This window comes from Zosterops lateralis (assembly GCF_965231275.1).
Source record: "Zosterops lateralis genome assembly, chromosome: 9".
Classification (NCBI taxonomy): Eukaryota; Metazoa; Chordata; class Aves; order Passeriformes; family Zosteropidae; genus Zosterops; species Zosterops lateralis.
The window spans coordinates 782578-797720 of NC_139769.1; the positions used below are offsets into that span (position 1 = coordinate 782578).

At 47.1% G+C, this 15143-nt stretch overlaps 1 protein-coding gene across 1 annotated transcript; it reads left to right on the forward strand.

Annotated features, from left to right (window-relative positions):
* Positions 1-5032: 5032 nt before the first annotated feature.
* ZRANB2 (zinc finger RANBP2-type containing 2) lies at positions 5033-14724 on the forward strand. Its single transcript, XM_083867759.1, has 10 exons — positions 5033-5179; positions 5688-5740; positions 5954-6062; positions 7235-7317; positions 8143-8219; positions 8516-8653; positions 10469-10638; positions 12529-12615; positions 13920-14084; positions 14603-14724. Exons 1-10 carry the CDS (start codon positions 5124-5126, stop codon positions 14664-14666), a joined length of 1002 nt encoding a protein of 333 aa, XP_083723885.1. The 5' UTR covers positions 5033-5123; the 3' UTR covers positions 14667-14724.
* Positions 14725-15143: the final 419 nt, after the last annotated feature.

Consider the following 15143-nt stretch of genomic DNA (forward strand, 5'->3'; position numbering starts at 1 on the left):
TGATGAACCTTTTCCAAGGTAGCTTTTATAAATACATAAATTAGATCTTCTTTATGCCTGCCTCACCTTTCCTCCTACACTTGCCCATTAAATGCTTCTGCTCCAAGGAAATGGTGCTCAAAACTGGGTTCTTTGAAGCACAGTAATTAATGCTGTCACTGGGGGCATTATTTATCCTGCATCTCACCTCTGAGCTCCAAACACACCTTGGAAATATATAAATATTGGCCTTTTTTATGCCTTGATGTTCTGGAACACTTTTTCCCTTCGAGGAGCAGGTTTGGAGAACAAGATTCCTGTTTTTCCTGCTGCTCCTGGAGCAGCACAGAGCCCTGCAGCAGCACCCCCAACATCCCAGGGGTGCCATCCCTGCTCCCTGCCAGCCTGCAGGGCTGGAAAAGCCTTTTTGTGTTTTCCAGAGACACTGGAACACCAGAGGAGGAGAAGAAGGAGGAGGAGGAGGAGGCTTTGCTGTCCTCATGGGATGATCTGCACCAGCAACACGCTGGAAAAGGAACAAATGACAAGAATTTGTGGTTTTTCTCTTGTCTGACAGGCTCCTCTGATTCCAGAGGGGAATCCTGCAGTCCTTCCCTGAAAGGCATCCCAGAGGAGGGGAACAGAAGGGAAAGGGGAAGGAAAACAGTGAGGAGGAGGCGCAGAGCAGTTTCTTGGATAAGCACAAAATCACAGGCTGGGGAGAGGCCTCACAGCTCGGTGACTTCTCAACAAGGGGGAAAACTCGGCTTCATTTCACTCCTGCTCTGAAAACTGAGTTTAAAACCCAAACCCGACCTCCTGTGGCTCCAGGAGGAGCTGCCAAGGCCGAGGGAATTGAGGGCAAACAGGTCTGGATGTCCCTGATAGAGAGGAGTGAAAAGCATCCCCAGGCTGATCCCTGAGCAGGAGGGATTTGCTGGAGAAAATCCACATCTCCATCAAACGGAGCCTGCAGGAAAGGGGAGGACTCTCTGCTGCTGTTTGGGAATAAAGATTGGATGGGCTGTGATCCATTCCCACATCCCTGCCCGTGTGAGCAGTGAAATCTGTGTTATCCCTGGGCTGGGAAAGCTCAGAGCACAGCTCAGGGATGGTGGGAAAGATGGGACAGGAAGGACTTATGGATCTGATTGCCTGGTGAGAAATCCTGGAGATGTAAAAGCTGTGAGTGAAATAGAAATGAAATCCAGCTCTGAGATGTGATCATGGCAGGCAGGAAGACGGGGATGAGCTGGAGATGGGTGGAAGGACAGAAAACAAAAGGCCCCAAGGGTGCAGCCCCTCTCCACCCTGCCAAGGCATCAGGGAAAAGGTGGATGAGAAAAGTCTCTTTAGAGTTTAGAATACAGGATGATGTGGTGATAGAGCAGTTCTCATGGGCTGCAGGCAAAGTCTGTAGGGTTTGTATCTGGCGCCGGTTGGTCACTGTAAATTAGAATATTCAACTGAATATTCACTGTAAATTAGAATATTCAAATGAGATATAATGTATTGTAACAAGGTCCTTGTGCTCTTACCTCTCTCTTACCACCCTCTTACTGCTCCCTCTCTCTTACTCTGACCTCTCACTGTTACCACTCTTAGCTCTCTCTCCTATCTTACTCTTGCTCTTACCTCTCTCTTACCCCTCTCAGCTTTTTTACCTCCCTTACCTCATACTCTCCTCTCTTTCTTTGGGGTTCCCTCCAGCCCAGGCTGGTGGCTGAAGGCAAAGCCCTTTTTACCCACCACCCTTGCAATAAACCCACATATTTCTAGAATTCTATTCTATTCTAGAGTATCTCAGCTCTGCAGAATTCCCTGTCCTCCATGGATGCTCCTACACAAAGCCGGGTGGGAAGGCTCCTCCTGGCAAATCTGAGGCTCCTGCAGTGCCCAGCACATTCCCCTGCTCATCCCAGAGCAGGACACGCTGAGCCTGGAGCAGCCAAACCCCTCCTGCTCTCCGAGCAATCCCACAGCAGCCACATCGCCCTGCTGGCAGCGCCGCGCTCCTTTAACTCCCGCCGCTGAAATTATTATTATTATTGTGCCTTGCGAGGCATCAACAGTGCATTAAGTGCTTTAAAGTGATGCTTAAAAACCTGGGAGCCCCGAGGTGCTGAGTGAAGAAGGCAGAACCCCAGGAAGGGGCTGGGAAGGGCTGGGGGCACAACCTGCCTTTAATTACCTGCTTTTGATCTTCCTTGGCCTTTGTACCGTTTAGTTTTTCTTCAGGAAGCCGATTTCCAGGGCTCCTGGGTAGGAATTGTCTGCCTAGAGCCAATTAAACAGTTTTCTGCGCATTGATTCGTTCTCAACCGCTCGCTTTCATTACGGGGAAATGATGGCTGATGTATTTCTCATTTACCGGGTTATTGTCAATCCCTCGCCCTCGTCTGAAGGCCGAAATGTGCTGTGATGGAAACAGGAATCCAATAAAAGTGTTCACGAGCTGTTGGGATACGGGGGGAGGATATTTAAATGGAGATTTGGGGGAGGAACACGGGGAAAAGGGGAAATCAGCAGAAATCCCTGAGCAAAGCTGCTCGTTCAGTAAAGGGAATATCCTGAACAGTCACAGGGTTGGTGCTGGATTGTGTCTGATCCCCCCAGGTTCTCCCTTGTCCACCTGGGCTTTGATTTAGTCATAAATTAAAGGTTTGGGGCTATTTTTTCAGTTCTCAGTTGGTTTTTTTCAGCTTTTAATCATTCCTGTGGCTGTCCCTGGATCCCTGGGAATGCCCCAGGCCAGGCTGGACATTGGGGTTGGAGCAGCCTGGGACAGTGGGGGGTGTCCCTGGGACAGTGGGGGGCGTCCCTGGAACAGTGGGAATGTCCCTGCCATGGCAGGGGTGACACTGGGTGGGATTTAATGTCCTCCCCAATCCACACTGCTCTGGAATTCCATTAAATTCCCTAATTATTAAATAAGCAGAGTTCAGCACACAGATTTCCCCCTGACATTCCTGCCCAGCCAATATTTTTTGTCACAGAGGAGGGAAATCAGAGCAGAATAATCCCATCCATCACTCATTCATTTACTGGTTTTCTCTCGCCCTGCCATGGCACTTTCTGATGGATATTCCCATTTTTATAAAAGGCTTTTCCCTAAGGAGATAAATCATCTCAGGGGTCGTTCCCTCCCTGGAAGCCTGGGGAGCAGCTGGGTGGTGCCTGTTGGTCTGGGAATACTGGGAATACTGGGAATACTGGGAATAGTGGGAAAACTGGGAATAATGGGAATAATGGGAATAATGGGAATAATGGGAATATCCCACCACTGCTCCTGCTGCATCCAACAGCTCCTGAGGATAATCCCACACACGGTGACACTGGTGGCATTTCCTATCGACATGTTGATATTTAAAACATTCCATGGAAAAGCGGGTGGTATTTATTTTAATTTTTTTTTCCATGGCAAACGCGTTCCTCAAGTGCCACCTGCTGTACTGACCACGACAAGGCAGTGGGGAATTCTTCCAGGAGTCTCTCTCATCCCAAAATTCCTGCCCAGCCCTTTTCCAGCAGCAGGAAAACACAGCTTTGTCCTCCCTGATTGTTTGAGACATTCCCCAGGTGGGAATTTGCACAGCCCCCAGCATTTCTTTACACTTTTTTATAAATAAACAGCAGCAGCATTGTCATCTCCTCATCATCCCTGGAGGTGAGAGTACAGAAATATAATTATTTCTGAGGTAGCATGGGATGTTGGTTTCACTGCACCCAGGATGTTATTCCATGATATTGTTTTATATAAAGTATAACTTTTCTCAGGTAATGGGGAAAATGGGGGATGATAGTGATTTTTAATAAAGTACATAGGCCTTGGGAGTAAAGGTAGGTCAGGAGGATCTGTACCTGTATAATCATCAGTACAACAAATGATATTATTGTTAATTGTAATGTTAGTTTGATAATTAAATATTATTATTGATAAATAAATATGATTATTCTCTCAAACCAGAATATTAAGCAAGAATCACAAGGACCATTGTTCCAGGTTTAGGGCTTGGGTAGAATCAATGGGACAATGGGGTTTAATGATTGACATGAATCCTGATGTAACAAGAAAAGTATAAAAACTGTGTTATTTTTCCATTCTGATTTGTGTCCTCCCCGATTCCCAGAGCTCTCAATAAAACACCACACACAGTCATCCCATAACTGTGTCCTTTCCTACCCTAACAGGGGCAGTGAGAAAAACCAGCTCCAGAAGCACATCCCGGAGGGTTTTTCCACAGGATGTGGCCACGAGGAGGAAAGAGAAGATATAAAACCGGCCAGGAAAGTGATGTGTGCTATAAACAAACCCACCCACAAACCGCGGCACGGGTCATTAATACAAATTAAATTTATGGGCTGGGTGTGAAAGGAGATTAAATTCAATCCAGTGTCCCCCCTGCCATGGCAGGGACACCTCCCACTGTCCCAGGCTGCTCCAAGACCCTCTTCCCATTCCCTTTTCCTATTCCTTTTCCCTTTCTCCTTTTCTCTCTTCTCTTTTCTTTTTTCCCTTCCCCTTTCCCCTTTTCTTTTTTCCCTTGTTCCCTTTTCTCTTTTCCCTTTTCCCATTCCCTTTCCCTTTCCCCTTTCCCCTTTTCCCCTTTCCCTTTCCTCATTCCTTTTCCCTTTTCCCTTTTCCCTTTCCCTTTCCCCTTTCCCTTTTCCCTTTCCCCTTTCCCCTTTCCCCTTTCCCTTTCCCCTTTCCCCTTTTCCCATTCCCATTCTCTTTCCCCTTTTCCCTTCCCCCTTTCCCCTTTCCCTTTCCCTTTCCCTTTCCTCTTTCCCCTTTTCCCTTTCCCCTTTCCCATTTCCCCTTTTCCCTTTTACCTTTCCCCTTTCCCCTTTACCTTTTCCCTTTCCCCTTTCCCCTTTCCCCTTTCCCCTTTCCCCCTTTCCCCTTTCCCCTTTCCCTTTTCCCTCTCCCCTCATGCTCTCCTCCGTCCGCCAGGGGGCGCTCTCTGGGCTCTCCGGTTCCCGCCCTTGTCTCTGAGGTGTCCGTGGCGGTGCCTGATCGGGCGGTCGGGGCGGTTCGGGCAGGGCAGGGCTCAGGCGCTCGGCGGGGCAGCCCCGGCGGCGCAGGGAGGGCCCGGGGTCCTGCTGGCGGCGGCGGCGCTCGGCCCGGCCCGGCTCGGCCCGAGATGGCGACCAAGAACTTCCGCGTCAGCGACGGGGATTGGATCTGCCCCGACAAGAAGTGAGGGCACTAAGGGAGCGGGGCGGGCAGCGGGCAGCGCAGCGGCGGTGTGTACGGGGAGCGAGGCGGGGAACGGGACCGGGAGCCACCGGGGACGGGGCGGGCGCAGGGACAGCGGGAGCCGCGGGTGGAGCGGGGGGGACCGGGCCCCGCGCCCGGCACGGCCTCGGGGGCCTCAGGAGTGACTGGGCCTCTGGATTTTGGCGTGGGGCGAAGTAGGGGTCGGTTGGGGCGCTGGGGGTGGATCCAGAGCGCTGGAGCCCCGCGCGGGGCGGGCTCCGGCTCCCGGTGATCCCGGCCCGGGGTGATCCTGGTTCTCGGTGATCCCGGCCCCCGGTGATCCCGGTTCTCGGTGATCCCGGCCCCCGGTGATCCCAGTTCTCGGTGATCCTGGCTCTGGGTGATCCCGGCCCCGGGTGATCCCGGCCCGGGGTGATCCCGGCCGGCCCTCGGTGATCTCTCGGTAACCCCGGCCCTCGGTAACCCCTCGTGCTCTGCTCTTTCCCAGGTGCGGGAACGTGAACTTCGCCAGGAGGACGAGCTGTAACCGATGCGGCAGAGGTGAGTTCCCCCTAGCGCACTCCTCACCCCCTCCTCTCCTTTTACATCACTAAAAATCCCTGTCCAACCCACAGCGGTTTGAAAAATCCACAGCGGTTTGAAAAATCCACAGCGGTTTGAAAAATCCGCCTATTTTTGTTTTAAAAACCCCTCAAACACCCCTGGCGGGTTGTGAGGCTGATGTTTGAGGCTCTCCCATGTCTCTCCCTGCAGAGAAGACGACGGAGGCCAAGATGATGAAGGCGGGGGGGACGGAGATCGGGAAGACTCTGGCCGAGAAGAGCCGCGGGCTGTTCAGCGCCAACGACTGGCAGTGCAAAACGTAGGCTGGGAACAAAGGGCTGCTGCTTTTCCCTGGGAATTCCCTGTGCTGCCTGGAGGGCAGGCCCCGGGCTGTGCTCTGGGCTCTGCACTGTTTGCTGATGTTAATTCACAGAGCAGCTGAAAGGTTTGAAAGGGCAGCAGTGCCCAGGAGGAAGGGCAGGGTTGGTAAGGTGGGACATTTCCTAGTCTGGGGAGAATGTGGAGGTGGAAATGCCACCCCCGTGGCACCTGGGAGGGTGGGCAGGCCCTGCATCCCTGGAGTGTCCCAGGACAGGCTGGACATTGGGCTTGGAGCAGCCTGGGACAGTGGGAGGTGTCCCTGCCGTGGCTGGAGTGGCTCTGGATGGGCTCTGAGGTCCTTCCCAAACCAGCCACGATTCTGTGATTCTTGGACATGGCAATTCCAGCAAGTCCCTGGCCTGGCCCCAGCAGCTCTTCCCTTGCAGAGGAGGGAGAGGAGCTGGGAAAGGGCCTTTCCTGTGCAGCTGTGCTCCTGTCCCTGCTCCTGCCCCTTGATTTGACATCTTCCCCACATCTGTCCAGTGCTGTCACCGTCCCCAGGGCTGTGTTCCAACTCTTCTATTCCCAGTCTGGAGGATAAGGTTTTATTCCCAGTCTGGAGGATAAAGTTTTATTTCCAGTGTGTAGGATAATGTTTTATTTCCAGTCTGTAGGATAATGTTTTATTCCCAGTCTGGAGCATAAGGTTTTATTCCTAGTCTGGAGGGTAATGTTTTATTCCCAGTCTGTAAGACAGTGTTTTATTCCCAGTCTGTAGGATAGTGTTTTATTCCCAGTCTGGAGGATAAGGTTTCATTCCCAGTGTGTAGGATGAGGTTTCATTCCCAATTTGTAGGATGAGGTTTCATTCCCAATTTGTAGGATAACGTTTTATTCCCAGTCTGTAGAACAATTGTTTTATTCCAGCCTGTAGGACAATTGTTTTATTCCCAGTCTGGAGGATAAGGTTTCATTCCCAATCTGTAAGATAGTGTTTCATTCCCAGTCTGTAGGACAGTGTTTTCTTCCCAGTCTGTACAATAAGGTTTCATTCCCAGTCTGTAGGACAGTGTTTTATTCCCAATTTGTAGGATAACATTCTATTCCCAGCCTGTAGGATAAGGTTTATTCCCAGCCTGCAGGACAATGTTCCCCTGTCTGTCCCTGCAGCTGTGGCAACGTGAACTGGGCGCGGCGCTCCGAGTGTAACATGTGCAACACCCCCAAGTACGCCAAGCTGGAGGAGAGGACAGGTGAGCTGGGCTGCCTGGGGTGCTGCACTGCTGCCAGGGAGGGCTCTGGAGGTCTCAGTGGGCACTCCTTGCTTTCCCAGCACTGGCACAGTTCATACAAGGGGCAGGGTCTCAGCCTCAGTGGGTTTTGGTGCCGTGGGAAGTGCTGGAAAATCAGGGAACGTTCAGCCCAGGCTGATTTTGATGTCAGGACTTTGGAAGCAATGTTTGGTTAATCTGCAGAGGCCTCCTGTGGGCTGTCCATGTGCACAGGGCTGTGCAGATAAGGCTGTTATCTGCCCAGGAGGGCTGGGGCTCGGTTTCAGCTCTCCTGAGGGAACTGGGGCAGGATCTCCTTACAGCTCCTGCACTCTCCCCTCTGCACCTGGGATCAGGCAGGGAATGCTCTGCAGGGCAGGGAATTCAGACCACACAATGGCACAGAAATAAAGCAGCCTGGAGAAGAGCACAAAGCTCATTATTTGAAAAGAAAAACAATATTTCAGTACTGAATATTGTGAAAATAGTAAAGCATATTAAATAATATAATCATATTTCATATTATAATTGCAAATAATATATTCATGTATTTATTATTTAAATAAGCTGTTGAAGTGCTTAGTAATTAATTGACTTGATAGATACTTTTAGTGGTCCTAATCCATTATTTTAATTGGATTTCTGAGGAACTGCATTTAATAAACATGTATGGGAACAATTCACGTTCCTCCTGAGATCCTTTAGGCCCTTATGGCAGATTTACAATCCCATGAGGGTTTCCAGAGCCCCTGTGGACGTTTGTGTGGTGCAGCTGAAGGGACTGTGTTGTTCTGCCCCTTTCCCAAGGCTATGGAGGAGGATTCAATGAACGGGAGAACGTGGAGTACATAGAGCGGGAGGAGTCCGACGGGGAGTATGATGAGGTAAGGGAGGGGCAGGGGTCGCTCTGGAGACACTTGTTGTGTTTTTTAAGGATAAAAATTGAAATCCACAATGTTCAGATTCATCTCTGTGGAGTCTCATTGTCCCCAGGACGAGCATTTCTTCAAAAGTTCCTTGTTGCTAATTGACGTCCCATAGTGTTCCCCTTTCCCTTGGGGCAAGATCTGAGTTATAAAATTGACAATTATTTATTTTCTTATAGAAGTGTTGTCAAAAATAGAGTTGTTGGTTTGTTTTTGATGAAATCCTGTTCTAATCCTGGCACAAAATCCCTCAGTTTGGGCGCAAGAAGAAGAAGTACCGGGGGAAGCCGGTGGGACCCGCCTCCATCCTGAAGGAAGTGGAAGATAAGGAATCCGAGGGGGAGGATGAGGAGGATGAGGATGAAGATCTCTCCAAGTATAAATTGGATGAGGTAGGGATGGTTTGTTGGTTTTAATCATGGTTTCATGGGGAAGGGCTGGTCAGTGTTTACAGCAGAGCTGTGACAATAACAGTGCCCAGAGCTGCTGGAGATGTGCACAAGCTCTGCTTTGCACTTATTTTATTTTCTAAATACCTGCACTCAAAAATGGACACTTTCTTAAATCATAAATTACAAGCTTATCTGAGATCAGAACCCAAAACTCCAAGGTCTTTATTTGGAACCTGGATGTGTGGTTACCACATATAGCCAGTGCTCTTGAGTTTTCTTCTTAGGCTTTTGAAACCACATCAGATTGATTTTTTATAAAATGAAATAAAATATTCTGAGGGTTTGTTTTCATCTTTTCTGAACTGTATGAGCATCACTGACTGGATTTTCCACACCTTTGGGCAGCAGCCCTGCAGAGACTTGTGCAGATGGTTGTGTTTTACACAGCAGTTACCAAACTTTGCATGTGAGATCTGTCTCTGCAGAGTTGGGCTTTGCTTAGAGACTCTGAGAGTGAAATTTCATTTTAAATAAGTGGTAAAAATGTGTTTGTGTGCTCATTAACTTCATTAAGTTACAGAGGTGGGGAGGTTGTAGGGTTTTTATTACTTTGGTTTGAAACACCAGTTTTCAGTCACTTTTTACTGCTTAAAATTGTGGGGTCTTGTTAAAATCCATTTAGTTTTCAAAGGTTGGGAAAGAGCAGGAGGTAAATGCTGGAGTAAGTGAAAACTGAAGGGGAGCAAAAAGCATTCCCAGAGTTTGTGTTGTGCCTGTCCCACTGTTATAAATACATATTATAAAATCTGCTTTTCACAAATATTAAAATAAATGCTGTATGTGTAAGGTTAAAATAATTTTGTTTTAATTTCAGCTATTAACAAAAATGTAACCATAGTAGTAATAGTAGCTAATATAAACTAATATGAAAAAAAAAGCTAATATGAACTGTCTGTTTAGTCAAGATAACACCCAGTGAAAATGTGATAAAAACCCTACTATTAATATGCCAACTATCAGCATCTGCTGCCTAAAGAAAATACAGACCACAGCCCAAACTAAAAGCAATAATAAAACCACAGCCATAAAACATGCATGCTCTAGAAGAGAAGACCCAAAGAGGAACCGTGCTAAACATGGTTTAGTATTATTTATTCTTTTAAAATATTATTATTATTTATTCTTTAAAAAATAGGAATATATATAATAATATATAATAGTCTGTATTATATAATAGTCTATATAATATATAATAGTCTATAAATATGCAACAAGTTAGTGCAATAAAAAAAGCTTTTGAAGAATTTCTCCAATACAGTAAATATGCTCTTAGCTAAAGGCCGTTTCAACCTTCTGCTTTATTTCTGTCTCCTGCTGTCTTTTCATTAAATTTTTTCAGTTTTACAAAAAAATACCCCTGGTTTTTTCCCCTCCAAACTAAAAGTAATAATAAAACCAGAGCCATAAAAACATGCGTGCTCTAAAAAGGCAGACCCAAAGTGAAACCGTGCTAAACGTGGTTTAGTATTATTTATTCTTGAAAAATATTATTATTATTTATTCTTTAAAAAATAGGAATATAGATAATAATATATAATAGTCTGTATTATATAATAGTCTATATAATATATAATAGTCTATAAATATGCAACAAGTTAGTGCAATAAAAAAGGGTTTTGAAGAATTTCTCCAATATAGTAAATGCACTCTTAGCTTAAGCTGCTTCAACCCTCTGCTTTATTTCTGTCTCCCGCTATCTTTTCATTAATTTTTTTCGATTTTACCAAAAAAAATACCCCTGTTTTTCTCTGTCAGGATGAGGATGAAGACGATGCTGACCTGTCCAAGTACAACCTGGACGCCAGTGAGGAGGAGGACAACAACAACAAGAAGAAGAAGGCGCCGAGGCGCAGCCGCTCCAAGTCGCGCTCCTCGCGCTCGTCCTCGCGCTCATCCTCTCACTCGAGCTCAAGGTCTAGGTCCAGGTAAACGGGTGCAGGTCCAGGGTAACGCCAGGCAAAATGTCAGTATCTGACTTCCTTATTTCCTTTGTCTTGATTGCCTTACAGTTGTGTAGTGATGTCAATAACTCTCCCTTTACAGAGGTGGGGATGCTTCACCTTGAGCTGCAGCAGCAAGGCTCCTGTGGGGTTTGGGGGTTGCTTTAGTGGTTTAAGTGGATGTTTGGTGAAATCTTTCAAAGAAATTTGAGTAATGTGATTTGTTTTCAGGTTTTCGGGCTGGCTGGCCGTGTGTGGTTCTGTTGTTGGACAGAGGGGGGCACTGCTGGAGCGGGAGGAGGTGGCAGAAGAGGCAGCGAGCAGGGAAAGGACACGATGGGAATATCCTGGGAATAAAGAAACTTGAACTTGAGTTAATGGCAAGTGACAAAGTTTTAAAGGCAGTGACAATGTTGTCAGAACCTCCTCATCCCTGGGACTGTCCAAGGCCAGGCTGGACAGGGCCTGGAGCAGCCTGGGCTGTGAAAGGTGTCCCTGCCCGTGGCACAGTGAAATCAGATGAGCCTTGAGGTCCCTCCCAACCCAGACCAGTCTGGAATTCTCTAATAGCAATGATGGTTTATTATGGGATCTCATAAAGGTCTGCTGGGCAGGCTAAAGCTCTCTCATTGCTATTTAAATTCAATAATAAATGAACAATTCAGTCAATGTTTTGGAATTGGGTGATGTCATTAATATTGGAGCTTTTGAGCTGCCTTGGAGCTCATGCAAGGAGGATCCTGATTAATCACAACAAGCTCCCAGGGTCATTTATTACATTCAAATCTGTAAAGTTCAAGTTTCTTCTGATCTTCCCAGCTTCATCGTTGCCCCCTCAGTGCTGTCAGTGCCCAAATCCTGCTGCCTCTTCTGTTCCTCAGCCCCCCCAGGAGAAGTTTGAGTGCAGTGCTTGGCTGGGAGGCTCCAAGGACACTCCACAGCTTCACCTCCCCTTAGCTTTGGTCATTAATTCACAAATCCTAACAGTGAAGTAAAAAGTAACTTGTCCTAACTGAGATTTCAACTTCCTCTCAGACTTTTTGCTTCTCGCTACAGATAATTGGAAATGTCAGTTTGCCATTTGTGGATGCTTTTTTTTTGTGGGTTTTAAAAAGGTTGAAATGTATTTCCTAGCTAGGAAATGTTCACATTACTGTGTCCTGCCCAGTAAAATGAAGAAGTTGTGGTGACAGCATAAATTGAGAGGCTGATAGCAAGTGGAATATATTTTACCTGAAAATATTATTAGAATTTGTTTCCAGTGCATTTGTTTCCAGTGGTTGCTGGAGCCTGCTGCCATTGTTAAACTTCTCTTGTGGTTTGTGCTTTAGAGAAAATCCATCAGTGAAAAACTGGGAAATAATTTTGGCCAGTTACAAGTCGTGTGGGATATGGCTGTATTTCAGCCCCAAATTAACCACCTAATTTATAATGCAGGGGAAAATCCTTATGAAAATTTGAAGGTGATTACCAAGGGCTTGTGAGAAGTGGCTGGGGAGAAACTGAGCTGACCAATCCTAATGCTGCTCTCATCTGCTCTGCCTTTCAAGGAGACTGATGGGTTTCCAGTTAAGGCACAAATTAAAGCATTGATTTCATGATGCAATGAACAGATAGGAAGTGATTTCTTGTTGCCAGGTAACAGCAATCCCGATTAATTGTTGTGCTTTGTTTTAGGAGCCATAATCTAAAGCTGACTTTGTAATGTTTTTGATGCAGGATCTTGCTGTGTAAAAGTGTCTGGTTTAAAATGTGGCAATGCTGGGGGGCAGGAGGGGACTGTGTTGCTGCCTCATGTCTGCTGCTCTCAGGAGCAGTAACTCTGCTCAAATGCAAGTCAGACACTGGAAAAAGAATCTCCCCATGTTGTTGCAGGTCCCATTCCAGGAGTTCTTCCAGCTCCAGATCGAGGTCCCGCTCCAGCTCCAGGGAACAGTCGCGGTCCCGCGGGTCCAAATCCAGGTGAATGAGGTACCAGCCTGTCCCTGCACACACACAGGGCACAGGTCCAGCTGCACAGGTGCCACCCTTAAAGCTGTGCTGCTCAGACAAACATTAACTGCTTTTTATCTTGGAAGTCAGAGCCACAGATGTGTTCACTGAGGAGCAGAGGTTTTGGTGCCAGAGGTTAAGCCTGGCCTAAGCCGGGCGAGCGGACGCCACCGAGCTGCAGTGGAGGAAGAAGGATTTGAGTGCATGGTTCCCTGCTGCAGGCATTTGGGTGCTTTTCCTCTTTCCACTGGGGCTGCTTGGGCTGGAGGGACATTAGAAATGCCACTGTGCTGCTGGGTTTGTGTTCAGTGAGGATTCTGCATCTTCCACGAGGCAGGGCAGCTGTTGCTGTGTAATAGGAAGGAGTTTTCATAGGAAAGTGTTGGTAGCAAATGGTGGGAGAGGCTGAGAACAGTCCCGGGGATTTGTGTAAAGCATCACTGAGCTGGGCAGGGCACAGGCACCTTTGATGTGTCCTTGAGCAGGCATTCCATTGGCAGAATATCTCCTCTTTGATGGAATGGAGGGCTGTCCCTTCTCCATCCATGCAGAGAATCCCAGAATTCTAAATAAGGAAGCTTGGGTTGGGAAGAACAATCACAGATGGTGCCACCACCCCTTGGGGGCAGGGATGTGATGTGGATTATCCTGTGAGGGTCAGCACAAGATGGAATCTGTGTTTTTGGGAAGAGGAAAGGTGTCCTGTGCCCCACCAGAGGGACACTGTACTCCAAGAGATATTTTTAAATATTCTGACTCTATTCTGAGAGGCTTTTTGCAGTATTTTGGTTGAGGAAGGTTTTAGTCCCTTCACAAATTTAGTTTGAGATCTGTAAATATAACAGCTGGATTTGTTACTGTTTGGTCAGCTGAAGTGTGAGATGCCCATTGGGATGAAGTGAACCATGGTAAATCAGCTCTAGAGCTCTGGATCTCAGGTTATTCTGATGTGTGAATTTAGGAAGGTCCTTACAGAGGCAACTTCCCAGCACTCTCCCAGTGCTTTTTTATTGCCAAAATGGCTCATTTTGGTGAATGCTGGGAAGAGCTTTCCAAACCATTGGTGGTCCATTTATCAGGAAGCAGTGCTTAGCAGAATGTCTTAGGAAAGCTGCCCTGGCAGGAGCAGTGTCCTTGGCAGAGTAAGTATGGATTGATTCCCCTGGAGTAAAGAGAGTAGCAAATGTTGATGAAAACTGTCTCTGCTTGTTCTGTCTTTTGTGCCTTCTCCACGATCCCAGAATTAAATGTGGTTTATTTCTCAATCAATAAAGATCCAGCTCCAGGTCCTACAGGGGGTCTTCCACCCCAAGGAAAAGATCTTACTCCAGCTCCCGCTCCTCGTCTTCCCCCGAGAGAGGCAAGAAGCGGAGCCGCTCTAGATCCTCTTCCTCTGGTGATCGCAAAAAAAGGCGCTCGAGATCACGGTCACCCGAAAGGTTTGGGTTTATGTAGAATAACAATGGCTGTATTGACATGTGTGATGGTTTATTGTACTGAGATTCACTGGGAAACAACTGAATCTGAGCAGTTATTCTCGTAGTGAAAGTAGTTTTCCTCACGTGCCCTACTCTTTTATTTTTGTTAACCCCCTTCTGTAATTGCTGGTTTTTAATAATTTTTTCCGCCCCCCACTCCAATGAAGTTTCCTCCTGGTAGGAGCATGTTCAGTAGAAAGACCTGGCTCACCCCTTCTTTCAGTGTGTGACAGTGTTTAATGTGTTCATTACTGAATTATTTTCTTAAGTAAATACCGCATTGAAATAGAAACTGTATTCTACTCTCAGTATTAAACTTTTAATATTAAATTAGCGGCTTAAAGTTACTTGTACATATTCTTGTAAGGCCCCCATGAGCTATACTTGGCTTCCAGCTATGGTAGGATGCTGCTCAAAGTGGGTGCCAGGATGAATCTGAGCTCATTTCTGTGCATGCTTTCTCCATTTGTATCTTGCAGACGCCGCAGATCTTCCTCCGGATCCTCCCATTCTGGTTCCCGTACGAGTTCTAAAAAGAAATAATGTATAAAAGCTCACACTTTACAAAAAAAAAAAACCATAAACAAAAAACAAAACAAAACCCACCAAAATTCCAGTCAGTGCATGAGACATTTTTAAAGAAGTTGGTGTCTTACTTGGTCAGAAGTGCTCAATCTGCTAGTAGAGGTGCATGTCTGTCCTGGCTTTCTGGCAAACTGCAGCTTTGTTCATCCATCACCCAAACCCGCAGGAGCATTTTAAGCCATAAACTCCCTGGCACAGGGGGAACTTCTGTGGTGTGTAGGGAGGAGGTTTATTGGTTTTTTTTTTTACAAAATCAGTCCCTCCATTTTCCTGCTTCCCTCAGCTGGAGGAGCAGGTTGGGAATGTCCTGGCACAGCTGTTTGTGTGAGGAGGAAGGAGAGAGTTTTCCAGAGCAGGATGGAGCTCCCGTGGGACCACAGCAAGGGCAGGGCCAGCAGTGGGGCCTCGGGCTGAGCAGTTTTTATTTTGCCACGT